The following is a 27,448-nucleotide window of genomic DNA, read 5'->3' on the forward strand; positions in this document are numbered from 1 at the left end:
CCCCTACAGTATTTTAGGCAACAAACCAAACACCTTTATTAATATCTTGGAATTTTCAATGTCCCCACATGAGCCTTAAGCCCACTAGGAAAACCATGCAGTTGGCTGGGTGGCAGAGCAACAGGGAAATAATGAGAATTTCATTCAGGATACACAGAAACTGTGTGTGTGTGAAGGGGAACTTATATCTGTCATTAATTTATTAATGTGGCTACTTGGTCTTTCTTTTGTAATGTTTGCATAGCAAATCTTGTTCCCATCATTTGCTTTTTTTGGCCAGTCCTGGGCCTTGAACTCAGGGCCTGAGCACCGTCCCTGCCTTCTTCTTTTTTTTTTTTTTTTGTTTTGCTCAAGGCTAGCACTCTGCCACTGAGCCACAGCGCCACTTCTGGCTGTTATATATATATATATATATATATATATATATATATATATATGGTGTTGAGGAATTGAATCCAGGGCTTCATGTATCCGAGGCAAGCACTCTTGCCATCGGGTCATATTCTCAGCCCCTGTCATTTGCTTTTAATACAATGATATCACTGTACTTGAAATGAGTTTCTCAATGGCAGCATTTACTTGATTAATTTCAAAAGGTCCTATTTGTACAATGCTTGAATTTTAACTGTGGGTTGGGTTTAGGCCTACCATCACACTCTTTTTTCTCTTATTTGTTCAAGGCCTCCTCCTCCTCCTCCTCCTCCTCCCCCTCCCCCTCCTCCTCCCCCTCCCCCTCCCCCTCCTCCTCCCCCTCCCCCTCCCCCTCCCCCCTCCCCCTCCCCCTCCGCTTGAATTCAGACCCTTCCAGCTTGCTTGCTTGGCTGGAGCTCTGCCACTTGAGCCATGCCTCCAGCCCTGCTCTTTGCTAGCTAATTGAAGATAGAGTCTCTTGAACGTTTCTGCCTGAGCTGATTTTGAACCTTAATTCTCTGATCTCAGCTTGCTGAGTAGCTACGATTCTAGGTATGAGAGACTAGTGCTTGGCTTCTTGTTTTTGCTTTCCTAATTACTTTTAAGTTAGTCAAACATTTTTCAATATTCTATTTAATATTCTTTGCTTTTCATGTTGTTTCCTTGGTTTCCTAAGGGATTGAAACGTAAACACCATACTTAGTTCTCTCAGTTGACTTAGAATCAGTAGTTCATCCCTTCTAGAAGATGGTAGAAACCTTCCAATCATATAGGTGTCTTTATGTCCATATTTATGCTGTCTGTAGTTGTTTTACATTTGAACCCTATGGAAATTTATTGTCTCAAAAGGACTTGAATTGTTAGAATTAATTCTGGATGCTCATCTATGTTCTGACACTGTAACATCACACTAAGACCTGGTCAAGTATAGGCTGTAAGCATAGGGAATTTGGTACGTAAGATTTCTTTTAAACAAGGAAAAGCATTTCCAGGGAAGATTTTTACATATATAGCTGGAACGCACCATAGGATGGTATCATTTTGAATCAGGGTTTGAACTATTTTTAGCAGAAATGAGAGAGTACAGGGGGAAAAGGTTTCTTTAGGTACAATGTAGGTAGAAGAGTAAAGGAACAGGATGTCTGGTTGTGTCTTTGGCACAGCTGTGAGATATTCTGAGCGGCCCGAGGATGGGGACATTTCAATTATTAGACATTTATCTGCATTTGGGACTTTTGCCCCACAAAACTAACAAAAGATACTTGAACAATTATCTATCTACCTATCTATCTATCTATCTATCTATCTATCTATCTATCTATCTATCTATCTATCTATCTATCTTATCTATCTATCATTTATTTATCTACTTTAGCCACACTCTCAGCCCTTTAGGTTTGCTTTAGTTATTTTTCTAGTAGGGCCACATGATTGCGTTCAGGCCAGTCTCAGACCTCAGTTTTTCTACCTAATGTCTCCAACATAATTAGGATCATAGAGGTATACCATTCTATCTGGCTTATTGCTCAAAATGGAGTCTTGCTAGCATTTTGCCTGAGCTAGCCTCAAAACATGATTCTCCCAATCTCTACTGCCCAAGTAGCTGCATTTTAGTCATGAGCTACCATGCTTAACTTCAGCTTCTCTAAAATAATTTCTATTGAGACTTTGATTGGGACTGTTTGAATCTATAAATCAGCTTGGGGAGAACCAACTTCTTAAAAATATTGGATCTTCTAATCCATGAATATGGTATGTCTTTCCATATACTTAGTTTTGCTTTACTTCTCCTCAGCAATGTATTAATGTGCATAAAGGTGTTTTCTTTTTCTGAAGCTTGCTAAATCCAAATTCAACTTGTTTAATTAATAGACATAAGGCCATGTTGGTTATCTATTTCTTCCTAAGAATTTGTCTATGGAATTTGTCCATTTCATCTAATTTATTGGATTTCATCTAGAACATTCACTTACTATCCTTTCAGCATTTGCAGAAGCTTCAGTGTATCACATTCTTCTTCATAATGTTGCTCATTTTTGTCTCATTTTGCCCCCTAATCAGCCTGCTAAGTAATATATGAATTTTATTTATCTAGTAAAGATCCAGCATTTGGTCACTTTGGTTTCCTCTGTAGTTCTCGTTTAGTGTTTACATTCACTTTATATACCTGTTTTTTTTTTTTTTTTTTTGCTTTTGGTTGTATCATGCAGGAAGGGAAATCTAGTCTTCACTATTCTATCTTGGCAGAAGCAGCTCTTTATGGTCTCACTCTTTTTTTTTTTTTTTTTTTTTTGGCCAGTCCTGGGGCTTGGATTCAGGGCCTGAGCACTGTCCCAGGCTTCTTTTTGCTCAAGGCTAGCACTCTGCCACTTGAGCCACAGCGCCCCTTCTGGCCGTTTTCTTTATATGTGGAGCTGGGGAATTGAACCTAGGGCTTCATGTATACGAGGCAAGCACTCTTGCCACTAGGCCATATCCCCAGCCCTATGGTCTCACTCTTAATTCATAGGGTCACAGACTTTGGTGTGGTAAGAATCACTTGATGGAGCTTGTTAAAACACAGAAGCATCAGCCCCTCTACATGGGACCTGGGAGATAGCAAAGGATCTGTATTTATGTGAAGTACATTGTACACTGACTTTGATTTCACATGTGCTGACTTCAGTCATCCTTTACCTTTAGCTTACAACTGCAATGTGCTTTACAGATCTCAAAGTGCCCTGGAGGGAGATTGCTAGATTCTAGTCCCATCTCTACTTGTCACCAACTAGAATCTTGGACTAATTTCTCTTGATCATTTATCATAACAACTTATCAAGGTTATGATAAGTATTAACATGTCATTCATGGTAAGTGCTGACATGTAGGAAACCATTCAAGAAGTGTATGTATTATGCCATTGGATAGTTATAAGAGCCAGTTTTATGGATAATATTGGGGAGAGGTCATGACAAACTCATTTGGCCAGCAAGTTGCAGAGTTAAACTTAAAATTCATATTCACTCTGATAGCTAGGTGGTTACCAGCCAGAGTAGAATAACCACTTGGTGTGTGTGTGTGTGTGTGTGTGTGTGTGTGTGTGTGAGTGAGTGTGTGTCAGGACTGGGTTTATGATCTGGCTTTTTGCTATCTCCTTTAATACCACCAGTCTCCTGTCTGTCCTAGTACAGCACATTAGGAAACTCTTCAAGTGTAAAGTTATTTATAATCGTAGGATCTATTTGTGGATAAGGTAAGTTACAAACACATAAACTTAAGCCATACTACTTGTTTGTGTGTTCAGGTTTTCTCATTCTATGTCATCTACCTCTTCTATGATTATTTCTTGCTTTTGCACTTTCCATTTGAGTTTCTCTTTGTAAGCTGCTATAGTTAATGAGGAGGTAAGTTATTCTTTTTATCTGTTTAGAACAGGGCTTACCAAACTCTTTTCAATTGTTACTAATAAAAAAACAATGAGCACTTCAAGCATATCAAGTAGACCAAGAGGAATCCAGAATGAAAGTCAATAAAAATAAGTTTGTGACGAATTAGTGCTCTTCCCAGTTTGAATCACTCCTGATACAGGATGTGGAAAGTGATGCATAAGGTATTTATCTATTATGGTAGCTGGTCTAAGTTCATCTATATAACTGATGCCTCACAGTCCCCTTGTGTCAATGGCAAGACACAGCAAAAGTAAGCCTTCAGTGGCTCTTTTGCAGTCCTGAGTGGGAGCATGTTGATGCCCAGCAGAAGTTACTTGAATTTGGTTGATGATTTCTGTTGGTATTAGAGGGGCATGTTGTGTAGTTCATAGGCCAGGAGTTTGTTGTCAGTTATGGAGTTGGCTTCCCAAAGACCCCACCACTCTTCCCAAGTGTGTGCCAAAATATATTCAGCAAGGAAGGGGAAAGGAGAATAATAGAATACATAAGGCTCTGGTCAAGCCTTCCTTGAAGCAGACTCAAGAGCTACACTCTATTTTGTCACGTATGAACCCTTTTGGAAAACTTATATGTGTCACCAGTATACTAATGGGATGATCTGGAGAATGTAGTGTTGACACTGCTATCCCCCCCAACATAGTAGCAGAGGCACAGCAAGGCCCCTGAGCACATAGCCCCATCTACCAGGCTGACTAACCAAGTGCTTTGGATCAGTCCTGGGGGACATCTTGTTTCACCTTTAGTCTTTTGCCTTCACCCAGAGAGGAAGAATAGAGTGAGGGAAGACTACATCAAAGGTTAGAAGCCAGATTACATGAGTTTCAGAGTCCAAACTAGACTGTCACTAGCAGATTATATGTCCTTGGGTACATCTCAGCTCTTTCAAGTGGAGAATGTGAGGCTCAGATGAGATGGGTACTTCTTGGTTTTTGGTAGAGGTGGTTAAACATGGCTGGAATTGCTTGTGACCCTTTGAGGGGAGGGGGGTCTACATTGTTGAGTGATGGGAAAATAAATCCATGGTAAAATGATGCCAATTTCACTTGAAAATTTGGAGACTTTTTTTCAAAGTAAAGGAGAAACACAAATATGTCATAGAGTGAAAGTCAACATTCATATAACTTTTCAAGATCAAAAATGTTTTTCAAGACATTTCTTATTGGAGCTAGGCTTCTCTAAGTTTCATTCCTGGATTGTACTTCTCTCCTCTTTTATTCTATCATAACAAATGCTGGTTCAACAGACATGGTGATGCGTGCCTGCAATCCCAGCACTTGGGGAGGTTGAGGCAGGAGGACCACAGGTTTCTAGCTAGCCTGGGCTAGATAGTGTGACCTCATCACCAAAACAGAAGAAACGAACAAATCAAAAGCACTGGGGCCACTGGAGACTGGAGCTTACTCCTCACTCTGTCAGAGACCACCAGGCAGCCTGCCATCCTATACTTAATACTGAAAAACAAAGACTGACTTTTCAGGAGGTGGAGGCAGCACCCAGTGGGATGGCTACATGGGGAAAAAATGAACAGAACAGCCAGTTCACTGGCCTCCCAAAGTCAGTGCTGGTCTTGTTTGTGAGCCTGTGTGAGATGCCCATTTGAGGATTCCCAGAAGTGAAAGGAAGGGTGGACTGTCTACAAGGGGGACAAAGTCCCTTGTGAGCATTAGAGGTTGGAAAAGGAGTGGCAGAAAGAGCTGGTAAACACTTAGTTTATTGCTTTTCTCACTTTATCTTTGACCTCGAAGGCCTTGGCGATCTGGAATCTCTGGTTTCATTTATCCTTCTTGTATCCTTAGGGGTTTATAGAGGTTGTAATGCATTGTTTTAAATGTTTCAGAAACTCTAATGGATGTCATAATACATCTGTTTTCTGCCTTTTGCATACCCGGTTATGGATGTGTCTGATTAATAAATCATGAGGAAATAAATTATTCTCCAATGATTACAGTCTCATTGTCAGACAATATATTTCGAAACAAGAGGGATGGGGGAAGAATGAAAGAAAGTTTTGATGCTGATTAGGTTGAGAACTTACATATCTGTAGAAAATCCACAGGGTTCCTTTCAGCCTGGAACATTCTCCCAGGGAGGGGTTGCACAGTAGAGCAGGGATGGGGAACATCTGGCTTCTGGAACATACAAGGCCCTTGAAATCATTTGGTATAGTACAGGGCATTATTATTGTGCTGCTATTGGCATTGGGGCTTGAACACAAAGCCTAGATGCTGTCCCTTAGCACTCTACTACTTGAGCCATAGCTCCATTTCTGAATATGTGTGTGTGTGTGTGTGTATGTGTGTGTGTGTGTGTGTGTGTGTGTGTGTGTGTAGTTAGTTGGTGATAATAGTCTCATGGCCTTTCCTTCCTAGGCTGGCTTTGCACTGTGATTCTCAGATTCTCAGTCATGAGCCACTGATGCTCAGCTTTGTCTTGATCATTTTCACGGCCCACAAATGATGCTATAAGTACCCCAAAGTCAATGGCTCATCACTTTTGCATGTTAAGGGGTCCACCAGTACACAGGATGGATAGAGGCATAGGACATGCTCCAGAAATTTTCCCTCATCTCTGCAAAAGCCATTAAGTGGAGATCAAGAGATTGTATATGTCCATTGTTAGAGTGAATTTCCATTTCTTTTTTGAAGTCATTGTGCCCAAGGAAGACATGTAAAAATCCTGGAAAAATGAAGCATCAGAGAACAATCTACTTGTTCTGGGAAACAGAAATCATTCAGTTTGTGTTTCTCAAAATGTAGCCTGTATCAGACTCTTCTGGAGGACTTTTTGTAATGCATAAAAATGGGCCCCACTCTCAGAGTTTCTAACTCAGTCGGTTTGGGATGAGACTGAGGAATTGCATGTCTGAGGAGGTCCCAAAGGTGGCTGTGCATGGCTGCTGATGTGGCTGCTGCTAGTCCCAAGAGATGGCATGCTGGGAAGTACTCTTTTCCTCCATTTACACCCAGTGTATCTCTTCAACAGCTTTTCTGTACCCATTCCCCATCCCAGCCTCCTTTGAATAACCCCAATACCTCTCTCCCTTTCCCTTGCCTGAACTCCTCATTAACTTCTTCATTCTTACTGCAAACCCAGACATCAACTCATATGCCTGACTTTCTTCCCAAATAACAAGGAAATTCAGATTTTCTTGAAAATTGAAGTGCAAAAGGAAGAGGGAGAAAAATCGGTATTTTCCTATCATTGGCTGGGATACCAGATGCAGATCATGTGGGCTGAGATGAATGTCCTGGCCAACTATGAGCTGGGCAGAACATGAGATTCCCCACAGTTGAAAGAGCTGCCTGCGGCTAGTGCATGCTGGCCCAGGACTCTCTGTGACAGACACTATGACAAGGTCTGCCTTCTTGTGTCCAGGGAGAGGGTGGAGAACATGAGATCACATTGAGGGCAGCTTTGGGCAGGTTCAAGTTTAGCATTCCAACTCATTTAGGGTAGAATTGGCAAGACTCCAATGAGCATGCATCAGCATTCCCTAAAGGGTTCAACAAACTCCCATTGCTGGGTCTCACCTCCAAGGCAAGTTATTGAGCAGGGCTGGGACAGGATGAGAATGACAAACCATCAGATTCATACAAGACCAAGAAACTTCTGCAGTTTGAGGCCTTCAGTCCGAAACCAGAACAGTCCTGGATGAATGGGCATGAGTGGGTCACCTTATGTGGGGCTAGAGGCTTTGCATTTCTACCAAGTTCCTGTGCATGGCAGCTGTTGCTAGTCCTCAACTACAGTTCAAGAACTATTGCTTTCTTGGTCTCATGCAGGTGCAAAGGGCCTAAAATTGAGTGTTCTTGTTCTGGACTTGTCTTGAGAGTATGGTGCTCTTTTAAGGAGCTAGCTAGAGTCCATCCTCTGAGTAGCTGCAGTTGAAGAGGTAGTCATAGACTTGGAGAATGGCTACAGGGTTTACAACTGAAGGGAGGAAGAGGATTGGTTAGAATGGGGGTCAGAGATGACAGGGCATCTAAACTGAGGTGGTGGGTTGTAGGGGGGGGGCATGTTCCAGTGAATATAGGCCAGGACCTCTGCTGTCTTCATTCTGAAATCAGTGGGTAGCTTGGACTATAGGTAAAGCTGGGTAGAGAGAAATGATGTTCCCTGAGGTGGGGGTCAGTGCAGGAGTAGTTTGGGGAAAGAGAAACTAAGAAAGAAAGAAACAGAGATAATTATACACTGGGTGTGTAAATTTGGGAAGCACAGCCAATTCAGATTCACTGCCTGAGCTGTTAATTTGTAAAATAGGAAAGAGTCTGTGTGCTAATTATTTGTTTGCACACTAACTTAGAGAGTTTGAGGGCAGGTAGATCCAAGTGATGTGAGGTTCTATAGAGAGCTAAGGTGTGTGTGTGTGTGTGTGTGTGTGTGTGTGTGTGTGTGTGTGTGTATGTGTGTGTGTGTGTGTGTGTGTTGGGGGGAATAGGAATTTGTACTGTATTTCCCATTCCCTGTCCGGCAATTTACCAGCTTCAAATGCCAAATCAATTGCCAGTAGGAGCAGAGTGTGGAAACCAGATGGATAGAGGCCAGAAGTGACTGTTGCCCAAAGAAACAGAAGTAAGCAAGAGACTGTAGCTGTTACATGTCAGAGATTACCACTGCTGGACCTCTCTTTGTTTGGGGCTTGGATGTGTAGAGCATACTTCCTTACATCCCGGATTCCTCTTCAGCCTTTTCTATTCTGAGCTTTTCTTCCCAATATCTCTGACACAGGGTGGTTGGCTCTTAACACTCATTTTCTTGGATGGTTTCCATCCCTCTCGTGAGTGTCCACTCTGCCAAGAAACTTCTGGGAGTCTTGGAATAGCCTATTCAACTAAAAAATAATTTTAGTTAGGCATCACTTGGTAGCTATTGCTTCATTTTCTTGCCAGATGGTCAACAATGTCTACCTACAACTATATAAACAAAGCCCATACTAGATGTCCTAAGGGCTAAGCTGTAGACTCTAAAACCAGCCTAATCCTTCTTCCATGGGGAAAAATACAGATCCTTGATAGAATAAAGAAGCTGAGTTTACCTGAGAAAGTGTTTCTTTCTTTCTTTCTTTTTTCACTTGGCCACACCTATCTGCCTAATTTCCTTTGTTTACCCTTAGGGTTGATTTTTACCCAGAAGGCTCTTTAGCTCTTTATGCAAATAACTCTTTTGAATTTGCCTCATGAGGATGGAGTCAGCTTGTATACTAAGCTTTTCCTCCCTCACTGTACCTGCATGTATTAAGGGATGTGTTGGATCTAATGGAGCTTTGAGGTTACTGCTTGGAGGTAGGCTACTCTTCCACCCAGTATGCCTATCTTCCCTGAACTTTATGGGTTCCCTTGATCGTTTTCTGCAAAAAACCATGGAGATGCAGATAATATGCAGATTGGATTGTTGACAAATTCTTTGATAAATTTCTTTAAAAATGATAGATCTATAGCTGGGGATGGTAGTGGGGATGGTAGTTCCAACATTCAAGAGATGGAGGCAGGCGGATTGTGAACTTGTGTTCAGCCTGGACTTCTTTAGCAAGACTCTCCTCTCTCAGAAAACCAAATAAAACCACAAGTAAGTAAATATTGAGTAATCCTGTAGCTCTACAATCATTATAAAGTGTGAAATGACCTAAGATTTGCAACTGTTGTTTTGATTTCTCCAAAGAGCAATGGTATGCTTTAAGCCATTTGCCAAATCAGGAGCTTGCAGAGGTCTCAGGTCAATGCTGAATCACATTTGATATTTGTGATTGTGATGTCATCATTATTATCTCTTCTTAATCTCTAAGACACAGTGAAGTAGTCTGAGATGGGGTGGATAAAAAAACCCATCTGCTAGCCATGTGCCAATGGCTCCCACTATAATCCTAGCTACTGAGATCTGAGGATCAAGGTTGAAGTCAGCCCAGGCAAGAAAGTCCATGAGACTCTTCTCTTCAAACAAATACCAAAAAAGCCAGAAGGGAAGCTATGGTTTAACTAATAGAGTACTAATCTTGAGAATAAAAGCTAAAGGGCAGTACCCAGGCCTTGAGTTCAAGCCCTAATACTGACACACACACACACACACACACACACACACACACTCCTTCCTACCTGTTCCCTGGGGAATCAGTTGTAGAAGCTGCTAGGAGTAGACCTGGAGAGCTATAGGAGGCTGTCCATGCCCCTTGGGAAAGCTTTCTGTGAGGACAAGACCCATATCAGACCCAGCCCAACTTAATGGGGCTCTTCTTATTTTCTTCTCCCTCTTTGAACCCTGCCTGCATGATGGACACCAATGTTCTCAGTGCTCTGGCATCCAGAGTGAGGTGAAGCAGCATGGAGTCCTTTCTGTTCATTCTCTGGCATGCAGAAAGCCAGGCTAGTGCCGGTACGCACCCTAGGGGAAAAGGTTCCTGACTCACTTGCCATAGGCGCATGCCTCACTTCTGACCATGGCCCTGCTTTACTTGCTTGTTCTGCCTGTGGCTGTGCCAGGCTAGGGAAAAGGCAGGCGGCTATTTATGGAGAGGGGCAGGGCCTTGACTGGCAGTTTGGAGACTTAGGTCTGCTGTTTTCAGCTGCTTGATCTTAAAAGAGCCAATTTATTTGTGGGATTTAGTTTCTCTATCTTGAAAATGATTGGGTTTCTGGAAATCTTTTCTCTTTAATGTCTCATAGACACCACCAGCAACAGGGAGCTGGTTAGAAAGGTAGACGCTTAGTTGTTCTCCAGACTTACTGAGTCTGAATCTACCTTCAGCTGGACCCATGTCAATTTGCATGCATTTGGAGCAGCGCTACTCAATGATTTCTAAAGATTACTTTTGGCTCTCCTGGCCTCCAATTCTGTACTCTGAAGTGTCTCTGAGCTCCATCCCTGCAGATGTGCAGCTGTGGCCTGTGGCTTGCTCCAGAGAGATGGCCTTCTGACTTCCATGTTCACTGCCTGGGTCTGCATTCTAAGCTGTAGAATAGTGGTAAAAGTGGTTGCAGTGGCATCCAGTGATGATAAGGCCAGGCATCTTCTCCTATGAACCTCTCTTTTCTTTCTGGGGGGCTAATCCAAGGGCAAGTAAGTGATCAACTGGAATGGAATTTAATTCACCTCATCCTGTTATCACACATTCTACAGTCAGTCCCAAAGCAGTAGTCACATGCTCTATTCTGCAAGAAAGTGTCTTCTAGTTAAAGAGAAAACAGAAGAATCAAATGTAGATCTTATTTATATGTATATGTACATCTAACTATGCAGTGGTTCTGTCTTTATCTTGTGCTCTGACAGATGAAAGAAGGAAAGAATGAGGTATAAGTGGTATTTGAAGATTCCTTGGAGTAAATGCATTGTGTGAGGTGTGGTTCAGCTATTGCACAGCCTGTCTCAGCTCTCTCAGTCTCTTTTGCATATGATCACATGCTCTGGGTTAATTTTTTGACATTTACATATTTGGAACAAGCTGGTGCTGCTAAGAGAAAGATAGGAAGCCATTCCATTTGTTTTCCTGTTATCTGAAGACAGAAAACAGTTGGCATTTTTATAATCATAAACCAAACCCAAACAAAATATCCAGCATGTTAGTCTCAGGAAGAGAAGTTATAAGGCTTCCAGCAAGGTATCTTTCCAAGGATAGAGACATTTCATGGATAAGCAACTTTTTCTTGTGTGTGAATTCCAGAATCCCATTAGAAGAGGTGGCCCCTCACAGTATGTAGTCAGCTGAGATACACAGAGCAAACTTAAAGGTCATAAGTAAAGATGGTGGAAGGAAGTTTAGAAATCTTTCTTTTAATGCCTCAAGTAGAATCTTACGTCACATCTTTTCAGGTTTCTGGGTCTAGTCTAATTCTGAGAAGCCAGGTTAGTGGCAAGACACAGAATTACCTGGATTCTGTCTCCACCATGCCACGCTCTAAGCAATCCCTTCTGGAGGCATTATGTAGACAATGTAGAATTCTAGAGTTTATGCAAAAGCAGGGTGAATGAAAAAGAACATGGTGCCCTGAAAGCAGGGACTAGAGCAGTTATGAAATCATATTGACTCAGAATCATGTTAAAACACAAAATCCATTTCTTCATTTAGGTAACTGCCTCAGACCACAAATGATACGAAGCAGCTTAAAAGAAACACATAGACATACAGAGTGTCATATTAATTAAAAAAATCCAAAATCAGACCAAGGAAAATATAAATTATTCTTCATACACTGACAGCAGCCTGACTGAGAAAATGGTACACATCTAATCACAGCAGCCTGGGGATGTTGATCTTTAGAGTTACTGTAGCTGAGTTTCAGTTGACCACATGCAATTTAGTCTAAAAGTAAAATCTTGGCTTTGAGGCTATGAAGTGAACGATGTATAGTGAAGCAGAATTCTGATGTGCTTGTCAGAAAAGTGCTTTGGAAGTTGCAGTTGACTGAAAGCTCAATATGATAACCCACATGGTCAGGCTGTGGAAATGGATGGGGTTGAATGGTGCACAGTGTGTCCCTTGAGGAGGAGACAGTCCTCGGGCACAAAGCTGCACACTTACATTTACAACCATCATCTTAGAAAATGGTACCATGGGGCTTTCCAGAGATTCACAGAATCACAGAAGTCAAAGACTTAGACAGAAGTAGCAGCAATGCTCTGTGATGTGTGCTTGTAACAAACCACCTCCTCCCCTCCCCAGGGATTTCTTTCTTTGACTCCAATTATTTGGAAAGGACACCGAGAAGAGCCTGGAGCTTCTCTGAGGCATGTAAGCCCATAACAGAGTTATTCCATAAAAGCCCCACTGAAGTAACTTCATGGCTTTTCAAGGTTTTCATAAACAGTTGAGGTGGCCGCAGCAATTTCAGTGGCCTGGTGCAAGGTACTGAGCTTCCAGATGGAGTCCTGGCTTTCAGAGCCACGTATAGGCATCCTTGTAGGTGCTTTGAAAACCTTGACATTGCAGTCTTGAGTCTTTCGTGGATACCACTCAAAAGATGTGCTGCCAAGAAAGAGTATCTTGATTTGTTTCTTTTGCATTAAACAGGGCCTGTGTTGAATAAATGAAGATGAGATGGATCAGTTGAGACTCAGCTACGTTATCTCAAGTCTGTGTAAGTCAAAGGTGCTTTTTTTCTTTCCATGCACTATTGGACAACTGGAGTTTAAAACAAAACTTATATCACTTTCTTGCACTGTTAACTTTTTTCTACTTATGTAAATAGAAAAGTTTCAGCATAAAAGCGATACATGCAAAGCAAGGGCTGAATAGTAATCACAAGGCTATTACTTTAATAAACTAATCCAGTGACAAAGATTTACTGCAAAAGTTGATTGAGAAGGTAGTATTGAGAGATGTGATGAGTGTGTTTTCTAGGGTTTCTTTTGCCTTCCCCTTAATTCTTCAGAAAAAAAGGTAAGTTGACTTGAACTACCTTCTTTTGCACTGGGAAAATGAACAAATGTTTGAAATGCTTTTAAAATATTTTTAAATTCCTTAACTTCCTTAACAAAGACCCTGAAAGGCTACAAATCAAAGAAAGGTTGGACAAATGGGATTGCATCAAACTCCAGAGCTTCTGCACGGCAAAGGACATAGCTCTCAAGATAAACAGAAAGCCCACAGACTGGGAGAAAATCTTTACCGGACATTCAACAGACAAAGGCCTCATCTCTAAAATATATGCAGAACTAAAAAAATTACCTTCTTCCAAAACAAAACTGCAAAGAACCAATAGCCCCCTCATCAAGTGGGCTAAAGACTTACAAAGAAACTTCTCTGATGTGGAAATGAGAATGGCCAATAGACATATGAGAAAATGCTCTACATCACTGGCCATAAAGGAAATGCAAATCAAAACAACATTGAGATTCCATCTCACCCCAGCAAGAATGTCATATATCAAGAAAACTAATAATAACAATTGTTGGAGGGGATGTGGCCAAAAGGGAACCCTACTTCATTGTTGGTGGGAATGTAAACTGGTTCAGCCACTCTGGCAAGCAGTATGGAGATTCCTCAGAAGGCTCAGTATAGAACTCCCCTATGACCCAGCAGCCCCACTGTTGGGTATCTATCCAAAAGACCACAAACAAAATCACAGTAATGCCACCAGCACAACAATGTTCATCGCAGCACAATTTGTCATAGCTAGAATCTGGAACCAACCCAGATGCCCCTCCATAGATGAATGGATCAGGAAAATGTGGTACATTTACACAATGGAATTTTATGCCTCTATCAGAAAGAATGACATTGTTCCATTTGTAAGGAAATGGAAGGACTTGGAAAAAGTTATACTAAGTGAAGTGAGCCAGACCCAAAGAAACATGGACTCTATGGCCTCCCTTATTGGGAATAATTAGTACAGGTTTAGGCAAGCCATAGCAGAGCATCACAAGGCCCAATAGCTATACCCTTAGAAACACATAAGATGATGCTAAGTGAAATGAACTCCATGATATGGAAACAAGTGATATATCACAGTTATAACTACTTTCAACGTCCTATGTGTATGTGTAGTTTCTATTATTGATGATGTTTTGTATCACCTTCCTATGTTTGTACCTACACTATCTCTGTAATCTTATCTGAGTATATTGGAAACCGTGTTTACTGGTATTGGAAGTAGGAAATTCAAAGGGAATACCAAATTCGAGAGACACAGGGTAAAAAAAGAGAAATAACTACAAAAGCAATACTTGCAAAACTGTTTGGTGTAAGTGAACTGAACAACTGGGGGGGGAGGGAAAGGGGGGGGAGGGAGGGGGGCATGAGGGACAAGGCAACAAACAGTACAAGAAATGTATCCAATGCCCAACGTATGATACTATAACCTCTCTGTACGTCAGTTTGATAATAAAATTTGAGGAAAAAAAAAAGTACTCTGGAAAATAGTAAATATCTGTAACTTATAAACACCAACTTTCATTGTAATAATTGAATCCTAATCTTATGTGTGTTCAACTGGATTATATTGATTCTTAGCATTTGTTAAAATATGCATACTAAGTAGACCAATATAATATTAAAGTATGTATTATATAAATATAAAAAAAGGTAGTTCTTGGAGTCAGCCAGACTTAGGTTCAAATCTAGGTGCTGACCATCACTAGCATGCTTGCCTTGGACCAGCTCTGAAGTGGTTCTGAAGCTCATTTTCCTTTAGTGGGAAACAGGAGTTTAAATCCCTGTTCACAGAATTCTAGGCAATGAATAGGCTAATGAAAACAAGGATTCATCCAGTACATACAGAGGTGCTCATAGAATCTTAGTTTATCTCCTCATTCTATCTTGTAGGCTAATCTAATATATCTCTCTGGGCTCTGGATTTTATCCTCGGTTTCTGTCTTGGATGTGTCTAGACATCTTAATTTACCATTTCATCCTCCTTTTTCCCTCTCTGACTTTCCATTCCTCCTGCTCAGTTTTCAGTATCTCTTTCTTTAAAAAGAGTCCTGCCCACAGAAATGGAGGGACAAAGGGTGAGCAAATGCAGCAGTAGTACTCACTAGAAACTATGTTGAAAATGGATAAACTATACAACTTGTAGGCAGAGATGGGAGAGAAAAACTAGGAGGAAAGGGGTGACATTGTCAAAAAGAAATGTATGCTTTACCTGACATATAACTGTAACCTCTCTGTATATTCTCTTTACAATAACAAAGTTGTTTTTTTAAAGTCCTGCCTTTCACCATATACATATACATGCCCTGTTTCCTTGATTTCCTCATCAAACATTCGAAAGACTATTCTGCACCTAGTTCTTGTACATCTGAATAGCTACTCCATAAGTAGCATGGATTTGATCTTCCTAGCATTTAATGATAAAGGCTCATTGCATAAGCTTGTCACTTTTCCAAACACTTCAACCTTCTTGACTGCTCTGAAGAATTTGGTGTTCAGTCTTGCATTCCTATTATCATTTCTTCCTTTGCCCTCTTTGCCACCTACATCATGTTCCCCCCTTAGAATTACTGGGCATTTCCATTTGAGTTCCCCAAGCTTCTTTCCTTCTCCATTCTCCAAATGTAGGCATGACCTATGGTTCTAACTTTGACTCAGGTGGGGAGCATCCATCCAAGGCTAGGCCAGCATTTGGCCTAGTGTTTTTTTTTTTTTTGTTTGTTTGTTTTTCTATAAAGGGCTGAATGGGCAATAGCAAGGGTTTTGCAAGTTGTAGAGTCTCTGTTGAATGACTCAGTCCTTCCATTATAGCATAACAGCCAGGGACAATACATACGTCAATGAACTGGCTGACAGCCAAATAAACTTTACTTACAAAAATAGGAGGTAGGCTAGACTTGGCTATGGGTCAGAGTCTGCCAGTGCCCAGTCTAGTGGAAAGAGTATCAACAAGAGGCAGATACATGGTTTCATCGTGCACTGGTTCTGTCATGTCGGTCAAATTACTAAACCTTTGTGCTCCTGACTATCCTTGTCTGTGGGAGTGATTGTGAGGATGATACTTTCCTCAGCAAAAGGGCCTGGTTCAGTCAATTACAGTGTTCCTTTCCTTCTTTCTTCCCTCCCTCCCTCCCTCCCTTCCTCCCTCCCTCCCTCCCTGCCTTTGTCATCTTTCATGTTTCCTTCCTCTCTCTAATATCACAATCTCTATAATTTCCCCCTTTCCTTTACCCTCCTCATTCTTTATAATCTGACCCCAACCATATCCCAGTCCTACTTCTTTTTTTTTTTTTTGCCAGTCCTGGGCCTTGGACTGAGGGCCTGAGCACTGTCCCTGGCTTCTTTTTGCTCAAGGGTAGCACTCTGCCACTTGAGCCACAGTGCCACTTCTGGCCATTTTCTATATATGTGGGGCTGGGGAATCCAACCTAGGGCTTCATGTATAGGAGGCAAACACTCTTGCCACTAGGCCATATTCCCAGCCCTGGCCATCCAATCCTATCTCTATCTCCACATCTAACTCTGTTCTGAGTTTTAAAAAAAATCTGTAAAGTCAATACCAACTGGGCAGCTTCTAGGCACCATTTGTGTCTAAAACCACATGTTCAGAATAAAACACATAATTTCAATATGGAGACCTCTCCTGGATTCCCTCATTCCAGGGATGGTAAGGTGCTTGGAAGTCATTTCTATTGCCTCTCCCTGCAGAAAAGCAAGGCAGTCTCCCGCCTTAGCCTGTCCTTACCCTTATCTCCTCTTCTGGTGGCCATCATTTGAGTCCAAGCCCTTATTGCTCACCACTTGAACTTCATAAACTCTCTATCTCCTCCCTAATCCATTCTGTACTTGATGTCAAGTTACTCTTCCTCAAGAAGAAGGGGGTTGTGGAGTTCTCCAGTCTGAAATGTCAAAGAATTTGGCTTCTCTATCCTTGCCAAGTTATCAGGATCCTCATCTGGTGTTCAAAATCCAGCCACTAAAACTGAAGACCCCACCCCCCTGAGTCCAATGTGTCTACTTAGCCTCCTGAGACTCGAATTTGTTTGTCTTTGCAGACCTCTTGCCCAGGCAACCTGTGCCATCTCTGCTTGTCATGTTCTTATCTACTTTGCAGGAGCCAGTCCAGACATCTGAAACCACTGTGGCCAGACACATGGCCCCTTGCTTCCAGCCCAGGGGCACTGTGCCTCATCCTAGCTTTCAGAACCTATCACAAGCTTGGGCTTATCTCCAGGAATGCATTTTCCCATGTACTTTTGTGAAGCGTTGTGTACTTGTATTATCTCTCCCTTTTAGATTAATATTCCCTGGAGAGATCTGAAAATGTCTGGCTGTTCCCACAGCACCAGCACTGTGTTTCCCTGAAGCATGGGCTTGCTGAGTGGGTTCCAGAGACTTGACAATAGCCTGACCTCCTCTGTGGGCAGGGAGAAGAGGCTGCCGGTTAGAAAAGCTAATGTAGAGGAGGGGTAAGCATGCATATGTATTTGGTGTTGATGTGTTTGAAAGGTGAAGGAGGTGGTTTTGATCTCTTTGTATTGTTGAATTGGAGAATTATTTGGCAGGCACATATAGGGAGCATTTGTGATTGAGTTTTGGACATTCTTTGTTAAAGGACAAGAGTCTTCACTTGACTTTGCCTGAATAGTTAATTATCTACAGGAAATGCCCAAGAAATAGAATATGGAACAAAGTGCTCTGACAATATAACAACTGAGTGGTTAAAAAAAAGTAAATCAAAGGTCAGACTATCTTTCTTAGTACACAGTTGGACTATAAAATGAGCTACTCATCTTGAAACTTAGGGACAGCCTTTGATATTTAGTGCCAGAATGCTCTCTGGTCTTCAGAGAACTGGCAGGCTGAGGGCTGAGGGCTGGCAGAGTACAAGCCACAACCTGCCTCGCTCCCACCATACCAGGTGAGAAAGTAGTCTTACCTCTGGTACAAGGTGGAATGACAAGGGAGGAGCTGAGGCCAGTGTGTAAGGAGACCACATTTTTTTCCTTTACCCTACTCTGAGAATTGAGAACTGGCAAAGCCAGTCACAATCTCCCCTATCTCTCCTTATATCGCAAATATGGCTAGAGATCATACTCAGGCCAAGGGTGACAGAAAGTAAGGGAATTGAGGTGAGTCATTTTTGAGATGTTTATTTTTCTTTTTGGTATGGGAAGCTTATAGTTGCATGAAGCCTTATTTGCAAGTTCAGTGACAAAACTGTTAAAAATCCAGTGTTCTTATACTTGTCTAGGATGAGGGCAGGGAGGCTGCAGGATTCCTGTTCCTGCACCTCATCTCATTCCCTCATCTATTCCTATTGTAAAGGAAAATAAAATAATAAAAGGAAATAGAGTGAATTGCTCCAGGTCCCATGAATGAGTTAAATAGCTTCCTGAGTGGCAATTATCAGCTCACACTGCTTGACCCACCTGTCTAGCCAGCCCTTAGACATGGCAGGGGCTGCAGGGAGAAAGGCAGTGTGGGGAGTGCATCTGTCTGGCTTTAAGGTCCACCTGGAAATGGAGTTCTGGGACTGAAAAGGTAAAAGTGTTTTTTGCATGACAGTATTGCCCAAAGAACATCATGGATCTGACCTTCCAGCTTCTGTCTGCTCTCCTTACTACTGTACTCTAACTTAAGAATTTATCATAATGCCTCAAGGGTATCTATTTTGAAGAAAGTTCTCACCTTTTCTACTGTCTTAGCTTTCTGCATCAGGATAGAAGCTTAGTGGGGTGCATGTGGGTTACTTGGTCATCATGCACAAAGCATTCAACACTTGCTAATCCATCCAGCAACATCTACATGAGTTCACTACTAATCTCATCATTTCTACTTTACAGATTAGGACCTGGGACATGGAGGGGAGGTTGTAACTTGCTCTTGGCTACACAGCTATGAAGGAACAAAACCAGATTCAAGCCAGACTATATGGAAGTTGGCCCAGGGTCCTCACCATAGGGTTACTGGACTTATATAGTATGAGAAGATGGACAGAGCAGGGAATATCATGCCTGCCTGGCATCAGGCACTTTGGTTCCTCTGAGCTGTGGTCAGGAAACACAGATTCAATGATTTCAGGTTACCCTGCTTATGTCTCTTCTGTGGTTTCTTATTGTCCTTAAAATAATGACCAGCATTCTGAAAAGGGCTTTCAAAGCCTGCCAGATCTGGTTTTTGCCTACTACAAAGACCCAGTCCCTCTTTAGCACCAGCCCTTTGCTCTTATGTCTTCCTGCTGTCTTTTATTTCCTGCCTTTCCAAGGCCTGCCTATGCTTAAGCCATGGCCTCTTCTGAAAAATCAGGCTTTCCAGACAGCTCCTGTTCTTCCTTTGGTGCTCAGCCTGGCATCACCTGTTCTAAGAAGCTTGCTGGGACTCCACCTTCCAGATCAATTTTTTCTTGTATTCGTGTATCTTGAGGCTTCTTCTCTCCTTCTTGGTCCTCACCTGACTTAGTTATTGCACTGCTACTAATGTGACTATGAAGCTGTCTGACACTCTCACCAGACAGTAAATGCCTTGAGAGCAGAACTCTCACAGATCATGTTCTTCACTACATCCCAACTGCTTTTACACAGCACGTGACCATTCCAATGAATCAGCAGACATGTTCCGGCCAACCCTGTTTTGAAGATTCATCATGCCAAGTGTGAGATGATCCCTGTCACTACTAACTTGAGGAACAAAATTTGGACCCTGAGTCAACTTTACTCATCCCAGACTGCATGTTCAATAACAACATCTGATGTTTGTGAGAATCACATCATTTATAAAGAGTCTTTTTTTTTCTTTCTGATTTCCCTCTTTCTGACCCCTTTAACAAGGCCAAGGAATAGCAATTCCAGAGGGTGATGCAGCCTGTCTAAGATCATCCAGTCAACAGATGTAAAAGCTCACACAATGCCCTCGATGTCCTAATGTCTCGTATTTTCTCATATCACCCACCAAGTGTCCATGGAGACCTCTTCAATTCACTGTTTCTTTCTGTTTGGAGGGTCAGATGCTATCTACCATAAAAGATAGAATCATTATTTCCTTCTTCCAACTCAGTGGTGACCTTTGCTTCTCCATCTCCTAATCTAAGGGAGTGCTTGGCTGCAGTCCCATACCACCCAAGGAGTCGGTTTGCCAACTTGGAGCATTCCTATCCTCTCAAATTCAGAGTTGTAGGAGACAGCACAGCTCTATCTTTGGGGTTCCGTCTCTGTGTGAATTTACTTCTACAATGTACTGTTTCTTGGAATCTCTGTGGTCAATGGTCCCACTTTCCTGGCTGTGCAACTTAGGGTTTGACCAATGAACTAGTTCAAGTGATGGTCTCTTGACTTCTGGATCTCTGAGACTGGCCTGGGAACATAAGCTAGCTGCATTTGTGGGTGTGTGAGGGTTGGTGACAGGAGCACTGTTGAGAGTGGAGGCAGGTATACTAGGAGAGTGTGGTGGCAGATCCTAACTCCCTCTGGTGTGTCCCATTTGGGCAGGTGCAGGGAGGAAGTGAACTAGAAGGGCCATTCTGACTGGTTCCGCTCTGCTTGCTCCTACATAGCCCAGTTCACACCCTGCAGGCATGTAAGCAGCCACTGGGGAACTTTCCATCCTCATATAAAGCTAGAAAACATTTTTCTCCCCTAGCAGAGGCTCTCCCAGGTAGAAAATCAAGAAGGTCTCTTGCAAATTTCAAAAGGAAAGCAAACTTCTCTTTCTCCATGGCAGACCAGATCACTTGTGGCCTAATATGGATGGGGGAAACTGTGGAGAACTTCTATGAGGAAATAGTCCCCAGAGGAGAAAACACCTGTACCACATTCTCCTGCCTGGTCCACCTCAGTATTCATTGAGCTAAGTTTGATGTAATTCCCAGTCAAAGAGCTAGTGTCTAGTATTGGCCTGTCCCTGCCTGTCTAATTTTTCCTGGCCACCCTTCTAAGTAGTTCTTGTGTGCACTCACCTGGTCTTGAGTGGGTGCCCTGGATGGGAGCTGCATCTGATGCCCTCTTTCGACCCCAGGTTTACAGTGGCATGCCACCTGCAGTCTTCTTCTTTGGTCCATGGTCAAACTATATATCCAGCTTCTCAAGAGGCCCTTCAATATTGAAGCAGTACCAGGCAAGCCAGAACAGAAGACTGAAAGCCAAGATCAGAGCTCCTGTGTAGACTAAAAAGTCCCAGTAGTTCAGTGTGGCAAAGATCCCCAGCAACAAAAGGACCAGGCCTACAGCGTCACTCAGGAGCGCAACAGTGAGGAAGAACACACAGCGCCCAGGATGGCATCCGGCACACAGCCTACCTAGGAGCATTGCCTGAGAGCAGCCAGAGAAGTGCAGCCACACTCCCCAGTGGTAATTTGCATGCTAGATGGCAGTCCTGTCTGCCACTGCCTTCTCTCCCTCTGGGTGTGAGCAAATGAGTGAGCTGGCGCGTCTTGGAGCCACAAGGAAGTACACGTGGGTCCACCTTTATGAGTCTGGCAGCCAGTGGGGCAGGATATTTCTTAACTGTTTCATGGCTCAGGAATGATCCTGACCCAGACAATCTGACATCACTGTTAATTGGCTTGGTCAGTACTGGGACCAACCAAAGCTATGTCATAGAAGAGTTAGGGTACCACCTGCCTTTGGATGGATTTGCAGTGTCAAGAGTCCTGCAGACATGGAGAAGGAGTGGTCCCATGCCTTTTCTCTAATGTGGAAGCCAGAGAACCTGAAGCTTCTGTTCTAAGGCACAGTGGCTTCATCTAATGCGGCAGAGTGGGGTGTTCTTCCTCCTGTTCCCTCTGTTTTTCTCTTATTAATAGGGAAAGGAGGTTTTATGTGAAGGATGTGAATAAGAGTTAGTATAACCAATTCTGAAATGATGATATGGTCAACATTAGCAAGAGAAGGTGTGTTTATCTTGTAGTGTCCCCACTCTTAAGAGAATAGGAGGGGGGAAAGGAAGATGGCGCCACCACAGTAGGGAGGCATCCCAACTCGCTCCAACTGAATAATGAGCTGGGAACTCCAGCACCCAAAACCCCATCAAGAATCCAGCAAACCCAACAACCAGAAGCAACAGAGGAACTCAGAAAACGAAAAAGAACAAAAAAAGAAGAGCCTATAGCCTGCACGGAGCCGGAAAATCTCTGGGGTACCCCTCCCCCACCCTCTGACCCTGGCCCGAACAGGGCCAGGCTGGGAAAGGGGACCCGGTGCCAGCAAACCAACTGCCAAAAAGTCACACCAGGAGCGTAGAGTCCAGACAGCAGGACTCCACGGACCCCAGAACTGAGTGCAGATCGACAGAGACACCGGTGCTGTGGGACCGAACAGCCAGGATCAGATGTAGGCAGCAGGGGAACCGGGTGGTGCAGATGGGGAGAGCCGGGGCCGCCACCACCAAACGACCCATTGCTGCACCCCAGCACCACAGCCCCGAGGAGCCCGCGGTGGCGCGGGATGCTCACACAATCTGGGACCAGTAAGTTCCCCATTACCCCCGACCCCCATGGGAGACCACCTCTAGCAGAGACCCAAGGCCTGCAAGGAGGCTAGAGCCCCCTCCCTCCCCCCTCTACCCCAAGGAAACAAAGGAGCCAGCCACAAGTCAGGCGGCAAGGGGTCCTTGCAGACTCTGGGAGGACACAGGAACTAGTAAGGGCAGAGCAGCACCAAGGCAGCAGAGGAGCCTGAGCTGGGCCGCACAGGCCCCACCCCCTCCCCAACAGGGGCCCGGGGACTGGTGAGCATTGGAAGCCCCACCTGAGGTGCCTGGTCCTCATGGACATTTTGAACAGCAGTCACAGGCTCACTGGGCCCGAACACACGTCCCCCCTCGCAGCTGAGGCGCGAAGTCTGTAGGCACCAACCTGCACCCAGACACTTGGCCCAGCTGGGGCTCACACATACCGCCCCACCCACAGTAGACTCTCGAGAGGGCACAATCTCCCTCTGGCAGCTCGGGGCAGCACACCCTCGGAGAAAGCACTGGAGTGCACACACACGCGCCCCCCACCACCGGGCCAGCGTGGACCAGCGTGCTAGCCCTCCAGCAAGTGGACCTCCTGCCCAAACCCCCGCAGGAGCTTCGGACAGGTGGGCGGGGCCCCGAGCGACAGCGCATCTCAGACAGGTGGGTGGGCCGCTCCTCAACAACACCAGCCCTGGAGCAACCCACACAGGTGGGCGAACCGCCTCTCAGCGGTAAATCTTAATCTGAGAGGTGAGCTCCTCTGACCAAGGTACCGAGTGGAAAAAAGAACCAAAGAAGAGAAAAGCCTCCATGCCAGGCTGAATCAGCGACCCGCAAACCCCCATCAGGGGCATGCTAGGGTCAGCACAACACAGCAGCAAGTCACTATCCTGCAGAGAAAGACACAGAACCTACCCACCCCCAAGTGCAGTGAGGGTGACCACCCCAGCAACAACCGAGACAATCACGCTCACCTATTGAGCAGTAAGGTTCAACAGCCAAACTCAAACCCAGAGCCAGGACACAAACAAGCCTCCCACTGATGGACCAGTGGGAACCAGCACAAAGCCAACCCAAGGAAACCACCTATAAATCCCCAGATGCTCAAATCACAAAGAAATACTGCAAACTACATAAAAGGGCAAGCCAACTCACCAGCTCCAAAAAGCAGTACGACCAAAGAGGAGATGGAGAATAAAAAAAAAGCAACTGAGGCTATGGTAGCAGAAATGATGGAAAGCCTCAGGAACGAAATCTCAAAACAATTCCAGGAGTTTAGAATGGAAGTCTTGAAGGACCTTCAGGAAACCAAGGAAGAAATGGAAGCAAAAATGGATACAGTGAAAATCTCCATTAAAGAAGACCTTAATATCCTGAGAAGAGAAATGCACAAAAAATAGATTTAAAATACAACTCTTTAAAGGAAGAAATTTCCACAATCAGAGCTGATTTGGCAACCATAAATAGCTCCCTGACATTCATAAACTCCACACTTGAATCCACAGCACAAAGAATTGACCATATTGAAGCCAGAATCTCTCTCTTAGACAATGATGCAGCCGACAAGGACCAGAAAATTACCACACTCCAAGAAATGGTAAAGCTCCCGGGCAGACTAATCCAGGAGCTAGTGGACAAAGACAAGAGATATAATCTGTGCCTAATTGGAATAGAAGAAGGAGCCGAATACCAGAGCAGAGGGCTTCAACATATTTTCAATAAAGTGATTGCAGAAAACTTCCCCAATCTTACAAGGGACCTCACTCAGGTAACCGAAGCCTATAGGATGCCTGGCAGACCAGACCCTAGAAAATCCTTGCCCAGGCACATAATAATCAAGACTACAGATCTCAAGAATAAAGAGCAAATTTTGAATGCAGCCAAAGCGAAGAAAGAAATTTATTACAATGGGAAGAGGATCCGAATAACAGCAGACCTCTCCACACAAACCTACCATGCATGAAGAGAATGGAAGAACACCATCCAAGTCCTACAGGCCAACAACTGCCAACCCAGAATAACTCTAGCAAAGCTAGAGTTCATATTCGAGGGAAAAACCAGATCTTTCCATAGCAAAGAGGATCTAAAGGAGTATGTGAATAAAAAAAACCCAGCCCTACAGTGAATTCTAAGAGGGGAACCCCACCCAACAGAAATTGTACAGGACACACAGACAGAAACAGAAAGAAACTACGATATCCAGAATCCAACAGAAAGAACAGCTCACTAAAGACAGGAAAAAAAAAAAAAAAGAGGAAAAACAGCCTAACAGGAAAATGGAAGGGGAAAAAACACTCTTATCCTTGATCTCTTTGAATATAAACGGTATAAACTCTCCAATAAAGAGGAGCAGACTGGCAGAGTGGATCCGCAAACAAAAAGTGGCCATCTGTTGTCTACAAGAGACCCATCTTACAACAAGGGATAAAAACAGGCTCTGAATGAAAGGATGGAGCAAGATCTTCCAAGCAAATGCACCTACCAAAACGGCAGGAGTAGCCATCATGATCTCAGACAAGCTGGACTTCTCATTAAAATCAACTCAAAAAGACAAAAAAGGACACTACATTTTAATACAAGGAAAAATCAGAACCAAGACATCACGGTGATAAATGTATACTCACCGAACAAAAGAGGCCCTACCTATGTCAAGCACATTCTTACAGAACTACAGAACAAGATAGACCCAAACACAATCACAGTGGGTGATTTTAATACCCCACTGTCTCCAAGAGACAGATCCAACACCCAGAGGATTAGCAAGGGAGCTGAGGACCTAAGTAACACCATATCCCAAATGGATCTGACAGATCTATACAGAATCTTCCATCCTACAGAGACCCAATACACCTTCTCAGCAGCCCATGGATCATACTCCAAAATAGACCATGTCATAGCCCACACAAAGAACCTCAGCAAATACAAAAGTATCGACGTCATCCCATATATTGTATCTGACCACAGTGGAATAAAGGTAACCCTCAATAACAACGGTTACCACAGAGGCTATATACATTCATGGAGGCTAAACCCCTCACTGTTATCTAACACTTGGGCCACAGACCAAATTAAGATGAAATTAACGAATTCATAAGCCACAATGACAATGAAAATACATCACATAGGAACCTATGGGATACAGCTAAAGCAGTACTGAGGGGCAAGATCATTGCCCTCAGCACTCACATTAAAAGAATGGAAGCAGAGCAGGTAAATAACCTCACCATGAAACTAAAACAACTGGAGAAACAAGAAATGATTGAATCCAAAATGACTAGGAGGAGAGAGATCACAAAGATTAAAGAAGAGATAAATCTGATTGAAAATAGAAAGACCATTCAACAAATAAATAAGACTAAAAGCTGGTTCTTTGAGAAAATAAATAAAATTGACAGACCCCTCGCAAGACTTACAAAAAAAAAAAAAAAAGAAGAAGAGAAGAGACTCATATACGTAAAATCAGGGACTCCACTGGAAAAATTACAACAAATACACACGATATTCAAACAATCATAAGGAACTATTTCCAGAACCTCTACTTACTAAAAAACAATAATTTTGCAGAAATGGATCAATTTTTAGAGAAGTATAAACTCCCCAATCTTAACCAAGAATAAATAAATCAACTAAATAAACCAATCACTTACAGCGAAATACATGGGGTAATCAAGAACCTCCCAACAAAGAAAAGCCCAGGCCCAGATGGATTCACCAACGAATTCTATAAAACCTTTAGTGAGGAGCTAATACCAATACTCCTTAAACTCTTCTGTGAAATAGAAACAGAGGGAGAAATCCCACACTCTTTCTATGAAACTAATATTATACTTAACCCCAAACCAGGCAAAGATCCAACAAAAAAAAGAGAAGTACAGACCAATATCACTAATGAACACAGATGCACAGCTCCTCAATAAAATATTAGCTAACAGGATCCAGAAACTGATCAAGAAAATTATACATCATGACCAAGTAGGCTTCATCCCACAGTTACAAGGATGGTTCAACATCCATAAATCAATCAATGTAATTCACCACATCAACAGAACTAAAATCAAGAATCACATTGTTATCTCAGTCAATGCCCAAAAAGCCTTTGACAAAATACAACATCCATACTTATTGAAAGCTCTGGAAAAAAGAGAAATAGATGGAACATTCCTCAAAACAATAAAAGCCATATACAACAGACCAACTGCTAACATCGTATTAAATGGGGAGAAACTAACATCATTCCCCCTAAACTCAGGAACAAGACAAGGATGCCCACTCTCCCCACTTCTTTTCAATATAGTGCTGGAATCCCTAGCCATAGCAATAAGACAAGAGGAGGACATCAAAGGGATCCACATCGGCAAGGAAGAAATCAAGCTATCCCTATTCGCAGATGACATGATCTTATATCTGAAGGACTCAAAAAACTCAGTCCCCAAAATCCTACACCTAATAAACCATTTTGGCAAAGTAGCAGGCTACAAAATCAATCCACAAACATCAGTAGCTTTTCTGTACACCAGCAATATACAAGCAGAAAAGGAAATTATGGAAACAATTCCTCTTACAGTAGCCAAAAAAAGAATAAAGTACCTAGGGATCAACCTAACCAAAGACTTGACGGACCTATTTAATGAGAACTATAAAAATCTAATAAAGGAAATCAAAGAAGACACAAGAAGATGGAAAGACCTCCCATGCTCATGGGTAGGCAGAATCAATATAGTGAAAATGGCCATATTGCCCAAATTGTTATACAAATTCAATGCAATCCCCATCAAAATCCCAGCTACATTCTTCACTG

General features: G+C 43.0%; 1 protein-coding gene across 2 annotated transcripts in view; it reads right to left on the reverse strand.

Moving 5' to 3' along the window:
* Tmem238l (transmembrane protein 238 like) overlaps window positions 1-21,576 on the reverse strand; it is a 28,743-nt gene extending 7,167 nt beyond the window's left edge. The window contains exons 1-3 of one of the 2 annotated variants that reach the window (XM_048365767.1): window positions 21,152-21,576; window positions 10,640-10,781; window positions 8,451-8,452 (exon numbers count right to left, since the gene is read on the reverse strand). In XM_048365767.1, the coding sequence (XP_048221724.1) occupies window positions 21,261-21,500 (240 nt within the window). In that variant the 5' untranslated portion in view covers window positions 21,501-21,576 and the 3' untranslated portion in view covers window positions 8,451-8,452; window positions 10,640-10,781; window positions 21,152-21,260. Of the gene's footprint in view, window positions 1-8,450; window positions 8,453-10,639; window positions 10,782-12,391; window positions 12,841-21,151 lie in introns of those variants that run through there. The other variant, XM_048365766.1, reaches the window with a different exon arrangement.
* Between the last annotated feature and the right edge of the window lie 5,872 nt (window positions 21,577-27,448).

Source organism: Perognathus longimembris, chromosome 17, assembly GCF_023159225.1.
Source record: "Perognathus longimembris pacificus isolate PPM17 chromosome 17, ASM2315922v1, whole genome shotgun sequence".
NCBI lineage: Eukaryota > Metazoa > Chordata > Mammalia > Rodentia > Heteromyidae > Perognathus > Perognathus longimembris.